At 41.6% G+C, this 9621-nt stretch overlaps 1 protein-coding gene across 1 annotated transcript; it reads left to right on the forward strand.

The window, feature by feature from the left end:
- Positions 1-334: 334 nt before the first annotated feature.
- Positions 335-667, forward strand: LOC118841198 (cytochrome c oxidase assembly factor 3 homolog, mitochondrial-like). The gene has a single exon (XM_036748590.1). The coding sequence runs from the start codon at positions 335-337 to the stop codon at positions 665-667; it is 333 nt and encodes a 110-aa protein (XP_036604485.1).
- Positions 668-9621: the final 8954 nt, after the last annotated feature.

Genomic DNA, 9621 nt, shown 5'->3' on the forward strand with positions numbered 1-9621 from the left:
TCGGAAGGCCATCAACCAGACTGGCCCCTGCCCGAAGGCGAGGACCTATGACCTCTCGTCATAGACAGAACTTTCACCTTTTGCCCTTCAAATCTAAGAAATCTAAATCTCTTTCTCCTCAATGTGCTCTAGCCAAATGAATATATAGGAGGTTATTATAAAGAGGAAGTACAGTAGAATGCAAAGAAAATTGGACTCAGAAACCCAGATTCTGGCTCCCACTGTTGTTGATGGTGGTGATGGTGGCGATGGTGGTGATGGTGATGATGATGGTGATGATGATAATGATGATAACAATAAGTTCCTTCCCCTTTTGAGTAGGTGGAAGAGTGAGATGGCTGATGCTAGTGCTGGTGGAGCAGCTAGATCTGAGACCGGGAAGTCCCAGGCAGCACACCTCATTGATCTGGTGCAAGAGAAACTGAGCCTGGCGCAGCTGCACTTTATGCAGCAGGTGGAACTCTCCAAGTGGCAGAAAACATTTCCGCAGCGGCGGGAACGGAACATCCTAACCGGCCTGAGCATCGGGGCCTTGGTGTTGGCCATTTATGGCTATACATTCTACTCAGTGGCCCAGGAGTGGTTCCTAGATGATTTGGAAGACAAGGTCAAAGCTGCTACAGTGAAAGCTGCTAGAGTGAAAGCTGCCGGGACCAACAGCCCTTGAACCCCAAGTGGGTGCTCAAACTCTCCATCCTGGATGGAACTTCTTCAAAATGAGGATGGATGCCTCCATCTAACGTACTCTCCCTTCCCTCCAAGAAAAAAAAAAAGACTTCAACAGGGATAAGGAGTGTTTTGACCAGCCTGACCCTGGGCTGTTGTTTTGTTATGGAGTCCCACCCTACTTTGGGAATTGTGTATCCAATCAGTTTGATGGGAACACCTATTCCTTCTCCTTCCCCCCCTCCAAAAAAAATTGAGCCTTTGTCACAATAGGGAGGAGGCACAACTAGGTCACCCCCAGCTTTTTCAGTAGCACCTTATTCATGTCTTCATAGCTTCTTCCTACCGTAGAGATGTAAAGCCATTGTTGGGCAGCAAGTATGGTACCTCTTCTCTTTGTTGAAACCTGTTATGGCAATGATGGTGGTCAAAGTTAAGGGCTGATTCACAATAAAGTGAATCATCTGTTCTAAAAAAAAAACAAACAAATTCCTTAAAAAATATTTACCAGCTTACAAAGAGATTTTTATACATTATGTCTTTAGATCCTCAAAACAACCCTATAAAGTAGATTGCACAACAGTATTAATTTCATCTGGCTGAAAAGGAAATGGACATTCAGAATGATAAAGTGAATTGCCCAGAGTTTACACTCAGACCTGCCCTTGGCTCTTTTAACTTCTGGTGCACTTCTCCTTCTACTATATGCAGTGTGGTAATCTTCTGTGTGACCCTAGACCCTAGACAAGATGAACCACCTCTTTTTTTCAGTTTCTGTATCTCTCAAGTGGGAAAAAATCATATTTCTCATGAGGGAGTACCATTGATCAGACTTAGTCCTCTAAGGCAGGGGTTCTTAACTATTTTGTGTGTCATGGGCCCCTTTGGCATTCCAGTGAAGCCTATAGACCCTTTCTCAGAGTAGTGTTTTTAAATGCGTAAAATAAAATACACAGAGTTGCAAAGGAAACAAATTATGTGGAAGTAGTAATATAACTGTTTTTTTAAGTTCAAGAACCCCAGGCGAAGGATCTTTGCTTCAAAGGATGTGCCTAAGTTCTCTGTTCTAAAGGTATCCCCATGAAACCACGCAGGGAAGATCTTTCTTCTTGTAGCCAAGGATGTCTCCCTTCTGACTGGCCAAAGGCATCCTCGAGTGCTTGTCTCCCATTGGTCCTTTTAGCATCCTTCAATGCAAATTAGTTTCTCCAACATTCCATTCCTGCCAATTAATCCTTCCTGGCCTGAGACTAGGGAGGGGAAAACTGCAGAAACACAGCTTAATTATATGGTCCATGGGGCTGGGAGAGAGGGGGAAGAATAGAGAAGGGAGGCTCTGAGTCTGGTGCCAGCCCAAGAGCTCTTCTCTCTATTTCCATTTTATTCTTCTGGTTCATCCCCTGACCCGTTTAACATTCATCAGGAGAGATGTATTGTCACTTGCTGGCCTGGTGTTGCTTGGAATACTATTAATCACAGAGAATTCATTAGGTTTTTCACTTGGGGATTGGATACCCAATTCAACATCCATTACATTGAAATTAAGCAACAGGGCCCGTGGCATTGGGACAGGGCTTTGGGACTGAAAACTGGCTTCCAGAGTTTGTGGCTAGAAGCCAAAATTTAAGGCCTTCAACTCCCAGTTGGTCACTAATTCTAATAGAAGCTCCAGTGCCAAGGTCAGTCTCAGATTTCAATCAGGTGGTCCGACAGTCAGCTGCCCTGGGGGCTTCCAAATTTAAAAAAAAAGGATTCTGATTAGGAATGCCTTGGCAGGAACCAAACTTATGAATGAACAACTCTGCAGAGAAGAAGGTCTAAGCATCATCCAATCCAGCCATTTTCCAATCTTTTTGAGTATGAGGACAGACTCAAAAGAATTTGTTTTAATCCTAAACAACTGTTCACAAAAAAATCAAAAAACTATACAAAATGGGGATAAAAAATGATACCCCCAAAGCCCTACTTAGTCATCGACAAGGTAGGATCAAATGAACTACCAAACCAACCAACCAACAAATAAAATACAAGGCCTACTCTTTAACATCAAAAAAGTTCTTTGACCCCTGCAATTGCTCTTTTGCCATCTGTTGATTGAGAAAAATATATAATGACAAAAACTTACTACAACTCTAGTAGTCCTTTTAAATGCATTTATACTTTCTTCATCACAATAACATTTGCATACATTTGAAAAATATATATGCAAGGAATATTATTCATTCAATCTCCAGAAGGTGTGTTTGCTTATTTATAGATTAGCAGATGTGGTGTAGTGGGAAAAAAGCTCTGGTTTTGGAGTCAAAAAATCTGGATTAGAATCCCAATTTTACCATTTCCTCCCTACGGACCCTGGACAATTCAGCAGCTAGGTTGTAGAGTGCATAGAGGGCTGAGTCTGGAGTCAGAAAGACTCCTCTTCCTGAGTTCAGATCTGGCCTCAGATACTTTCTAGCTGTGTGATGCTGAACAAGTTACTCAACGCTGTTTGCCTCAGTGTCCGCATCTGTAAAAATTATCTGGAAAAAGAAATGGCAAACCACTCCAGTATCTTTGCCAAGAGAACCCCAAAACGGGATAGCAAAGAGTCAAATATGACTGAACAACAGAAGCAACAGCCTCATCTTTAAAATAAAGGCATTGGACTGAATAAGGTTCCATCTAATTATGAATCTGTGATCGAAAATATAATTCGATCTCCTCTTTGCTCAGACACACACTCCGGAGTTTATGGTTCACAGGTGGGAAACCACTGATCTAGTCCAACCCCTTTATTTTATATAGCAAAGTAACAAAGCCCAGAAAAGACATGTGACTTGCCTAAAGTCACTCAGTCAGAGGAAAAACTGAGAGCTAAATCCAGGTCTCCCAATTCCCAGTCTAGGGCCCTTTCCGCTGTCCCACACCACCTACCTTACTTTGTCAGGATACAGCACTGGGCCCACAGTCAGAAAGACCTGAGTTCAAATCTAGCCTCAGATGCTTACTGTGCGATCCTGGGCAAATGACTTAGCCTCTCTGCCTCAGTTTTCTCATCTGTAAAATGAGGATAATAAGACTTATGTACCAGGGTTATTGTGAAGATCAAGAGAGATAATATTTGTAAAGTCCTTAGCAAGGCGCTTGGCACATAGTAAGCACTTATTAAGACCTTCCTTCCTTCTCCTCTTCTCTCCTTTCTATCAAGGTCCAACAAATACAAGGAATTTGGGCAATGTTGGACTAGGCCGGTGTGCCCCGTTGTGGGTATTCTCCCAGAGCAAACTCTCAGGTTGCTCTTTCCTGTCAGAATCAGAGAGATCAACTTCATGAGTCATTCTTTGAGACTGTGGCTGATCCTTAGCCACCAGGCCTCTTTCCTGAGTCCGAAGCCTCTGCTAGGGAAGTAGAGGAGTTGGGGAGGGGGTAGGTGAGAAGGGGGAGTGTGCTCCAGCATGGGTGTTATATAAATATGTTGTGGGTATAAATATGCATTTGGATCATGTTTGGCCTCAATCCTGCCTGTTCTTCCAGCTGTCTGCTAACCTCTGCAAACAGCAGGGTCTTCCTGACAGATTGAGGCTGGGAAAACCTCTGCTCTTCTGTGGGAACATATTTAACTTGTTCAAAGACTGTGACTGCGTTACATTAATAAGTCCAGTGCAGGAGGAGGAGGCTCCAAGCAAAGGAAGGGAAGGGAAGAGTAGGAGGCATCCGGACTCACAACTGCATTTTGTGGCACTTTCTGGGTAATCCTGCAATTAAAATCAAGGTCCTGCAGGATCATGGGAAATGGGATTTGCATAATTTGAAATTTGAGGAAAATCTCTAAATACTTTAATTTTGATAGAAACTGTTTCCACTGCTGACATGTGTCTACACCTATAATTTCAGTTGATAAATTGCTGTAATTTCTCCTCCATTTCATGTTCTTTCTAACATTAATTGTCAGTTGTAGGGTAAGACACTATAGAAAGGGAGCTGGGGGGAGAGAGAGAATAATGCCATTGTGACGCTTGGGTGTGAATAGTCTTTGGGAGGATGATTGTCTATTGCACAGATGCAAATAAAAAAAAAATCTTGGCTTACACAAAGATGCATTGTCAGCCTCCCCCCCTCAACTCCCTCCCTCCCCATTCTGGAGAACTGAAGTTTTAAACCAAGAGAATATTATGTAGACATGACAGCTGAAATCTCTGAGAGATAACAGCTGTCACCCTGCTGTATCCTACACACACACACACACACACACACACACACACACACACACACAACCTTACAAGCTGGCTTCCTATCAAGACAGAGGATTGAAAAGGCTTTGGCTCTTGCTATCCCAGTAACATCCTTCCCACACCCAATATCTTTTTGAAAGGACCAGACAATGCATTGAAAACAATCCCAATTTCCCAGCAGTTGCACAAACTTGACCTTCTTTTGGCACCCTGGAAGGGTTACCCACTCTCCCACTTAGTTTGTGGTTCCTGTGATGTACTCCCTTGGAGAAACTCTTGCACTTTGAGGAAGCCCAGGGTTTCTCCTGTCAGTATGCCCCAGTTTGCCCCACCTGGGCCTGACACGTGTAGCTGTCTCCTGAGCCATCTAGATGTTAAGCCCTTGACCTCCATTCCTCCAGGGCAGAGAGACAAAGGTAGTAGGCAAGAGACACACCACAATTACCTTCTAAAACTCATGAACTTTCAGGTCTGGGAGCAGTGATTTCCATGAGCTCAACCTTTGAAAGAGGATGTTTGGATAAAATGTCCATGATGGTTCCCCATCAGCTGTTTAGGCAAGAGCATCTCTCTAAATTAGGAGTTCTTAATTTGGGTCTGTAGATAGATTTTGAAGAGTCCATGAATTTGAATGGGGGAATATATATACATACACATATGTGTAGATATGTGGGTATATAAATCTTCACCAACTGAAACTTGGCATTTTCTTTAATGTAGTACGCAACAACAGTAGGCAACAAAACATTATTCTGAGAAGGAATCCATAGGTGTCACGAGATAACCAAAAGTTCAGAAAATTTAGACCCTTTCTTCTAAATCATCTCCTCCTTTCAGGACTTCACTGGAGCCCTCAGGGAGGTTCTGGGGCTTCTGATGTTGGCAGGTAATCCTAAAGTGCATAAGCTTCTGAGTTTCGCTCAGAAAAACAAAAACAAAACAGCAATGTTTATCTGAGAGAATTTATGTGCAATTCCATCCTCTCCTTTCCCCTCTCTATGGAATCTCCTTTCCAGGATGGCCAGGGTCCTCACAATACTCCACATACACTAGCCACAGACTTGCCCTGTTCATTTTCAAGGTAAAAGATATCTTCACTTTTCTCTTACTATCCAGCCCATCAATAAGGGCCTTCTTCAGTTCCTACATTCTTCAAGATGTCTTCTAGGCCTATACAACCCGACGATGTTCTCTGCCTTCCCTAACTGCTGGGGTCTCTTATGAGATTGGCTCCAGAACTAGATGATGCACAGGCATAGACTGTTTCCCTAGTCACTGTACTTTGCACTCCCCCTCACAGGGTCTCTCATTCAGTTTCCACAAGGAAAAGGTCACTGTGATATGCTTGCTGGTCCCTAGGAGAGAGGCTCGTGTTATCCTCTCCCTCCCATTTCCCAAATGCACATTTGCCTTGATAATCAGCTACAGCAATGCAGTAGAAAAAGTATTGGAGTTAGAGGGCCTGGACTCAAATCTCTTCTCTTCCACTTAATACTATATGACTTTGGGCACACAGTATTTTTTTTTCCTCTTTGAGCCCGTTTCCTCACCTGTAAAATTTAGAGGTAGCATTAGGACTAATCAGAGATGTCAACCTCCCATGCTCTGGCCACAAATTCCTACAAAACTCCCAAATGTAGCCTGAATCTTAAAATGTAATTTGGAAATATTTAATGAAATAAATAAAAATACAATATACCTAGAAAAAGTTAATTTGTGGTTCTCTAAATCAGGGATCCATTTCAATTGCAATCAACCAATTGACATTCATTAAGCCCTATTATGTGCCAGGTACGGTGCTAATCCCTGGGGATACAAAAAGAGGCCAAAGACAGTCCCTGCCTTCAAGGGGCTTACAATCTAAAGAAGGAGGCGAAAGGTGAACAAATATATACAAAGAAAGCTATGTAGAGTTTAAAAGAATTACTTAATAGCGGAAAGGCATTAGACACCACTAGACTAAACGATCTGTTTCAAGGGAGCCTATCCAACTCTAAATTTATGATCCTGTGACTCAAAAAACAGGATGTTATTGTATAGAAACCTTTCAATGCAGGGGTATGCTGTCTCAGGGAAAAAAAATGTATGCATAATACACTTTTAAGTTTAATCGCATTATGAACACTTTCTTAAGTCTAGAAAATCCACAAAACAATAAAGCCTTGATTTAGAGTGTTTGCCAATTTCCTAGGTGTAAATGCTCACACTAAAAATTGAATAATCAGCTCTGAATCAATATGAGCTGGCTCCAGCATCCCCCAGCTCACCTGTCAGAAATTTAAAATTGGAAACTGTCTTTGGTCCATTGGTGAGCACATTCCTATGTTCTGTTAGCCATTCTTTCCTCAGGGAGTGAAAGTCATAGAATGTAGAAGTGGAAGTGACCTTAAGGGTCATGAAGTCCAGTGGTGTCAAACTAAAATAGAGATGAGGCCACTAAACCTTTCTTAAGAATCCATGTGGGCCACATACTGACTTAGAAACCCATGTATATTTATAGATTTCTTTTTTAAATTAATACAACAATGCATTAAAATCAGATAGGAACTACATTTAACCTGGATTTGTCCACACTGGAGAACAATGCAGCCTGGGCAACATTTTACACCCCTGATTTAGTTTGAGTTCCTCATTGTGTACATGAGGAAGGTAAGGACCAGAGCAATAAAATTACTTCCTCAATGCATTTGTCGGGAGGATGTTGAGAGGATGCCTGATCAGACAGGCAAAGTGGTATGAAGGAGTCTTGGATATGGAATTAAAGAACCTGTGTTCTGTGTTCTAATCCCAACTTTGCTATTCACAGCCTGTGTACCTTGAGCATATCACCTCAGCTGAGTTTCCTCATCTATGTAACGACTAGATTGGACTAGCTAACCAAAAGGTCTCTTTCAACTCTACAGCTATGATCTTATGACCCCAAATCCAATGTTTTGCTTTGTTTTGTTTTTTGTTTGTCCCCCACGCCCCCACCATGGACCAAGTTGTTCATTTTCCCATTCACTTGAACAACAAGAAAGAAATTATTAGGATAATCAATTTGCTTGGAAAAAAAATAACATAATGCATTCAAAAACAAATAAGTGGCTTGGTGATAATATGCTATTTATGGATTACCCATGGCAAAATAGGGCAGCTAGCTGGCGCAGGGGATAGAGTGTAGGTTCTGAAGTCAGGAAGACTTGAGTTTAAATCTGACCTCAGGCACTTACTAGCTATGAAACCCTGGGCAAGTCACTTAACTCTGTTTTCTCAGTTTTGTCATCTGTAAAATGAGCTGGAGAAGGAAATGACAAACTACTTCTTTATGTTTGCCAAGAAAATCCCAAAAGGAGTCATGAAGAGTCAGATGTGACAGTAAAAATGACTAAATAACAGGAACAACATGGCAATATCTCTAAAGGTAAGTAGGTGGGGTATTCGGGACCCTAAAAGAGGCTCTTTGGATAACTGGCTCCATCATTTTCAGCAGAAAAGATCCTGAGGTCCCAGACTCCCAAGTTCTTCAGTGTTTACTAAGTAGTAAAATCAAAGGAATGATACGATACCCACATGTTCTCTTCTGCAGTGATCTATCTGTCTCTTCTACCCCAGCCCTCAGCACAAATGCTGCTGCTCCGACCCTCCCCTTCTCTCCCCAGCATATTCTTCCAACGACTTGAACACAAAGCCCACTTTTAAACTGGGATGTAGTACTAAATTATTCTATTAATTTATTATTCATGATGAAAAATTATTCTAATAACATTTTCCATTCTATTAATATTCCAAAGATGAGCAGCTTAGAGCTACTTCCTGCGGTCCCTTTCTGTGGTTAGCTCCAATCTATTTTTAACAAAGTGTACTGAAATTAAAATCTAATCATTTGAAATATGCTACATTTAACAAATACGGTTAAAATATATGTAGAAAATGAGGGGGGAAGGAGTCATTCCAGGGCTCTGGGCTTAGTCCAGTGTTCATGGTGAGATGGGAATGATTTCTGTCTTTTCTTCTGTGCAAGATGGATACTAGAGGTTGTCTGCAGGCAGACTACAATTCATCATTTCCTAGTCGATATTAACCATTAATTCCCTCTCTTTGTTCCCTTCCTATATGTCTCCAGAATTTTCTATGGTTGATGAGAAATCCTTTCCTTCTTGATTAGATGTTTTGGCCACATTTAGCTGCACTGTGTGAGAATAGCTATGTGACGAGAAAAGTAACTATATTGTTCATATACTTTGATCCAGGATACCATTATTGGGCAGGTTATAGGACCCCAAGTGGGCCAAAATAAGAATAAAAGTCCTATATATATAAAAATATTCACAGCAGGATTTTTTTTCTTCCAACAAAATAGTGGAAACAAGGTGAGTGCTCATCAATTGGGGAATGGCGGAACAAATTATGGTATATGAATAGTACATTACTGTACCATAGGAAACAATGAATATGAGGCATTCAAAGAAATTTGGGGATTAATGAGTGGATGGATGGAGGGAAGGAGAGATGAAAATGTATTTATTAGTCACTTATTATCTGCCAAGCACTGTGCTCAGCGCTACATATACAAAGAGAAAAAGAAGACAGTCCCTGCTCTCAAGGACCTCAGACTCTAATTGAGGAAAAAACATACATTTCCCCAGCACTTAGCACAGTACCTCCCAGTTCTTAGCACAGTGCCTGAGACATAGAAGTGTTTAACAAATGTTGGTCGACTTTATTGGCACGTAGGAGAATTCATCTGCAGAAAGGCTGGAAG

The sequence above is a fragment of the Trichosurus vulpecula genome, chromosome 3 (assembly GCF_011100635.1).
Source record: "Trichosurus vulpecula isolate mTriVul1 chromosome 3, mTriVul1.pri, whole genome shotgun sequence".
Classification (NCBI taxonomy): Eukaryota; Metazoa; Chordata; class Mammalia; order Diprotodontia; family Phalangeridae; genus Trichosurus; species Trichosurus vulpecula.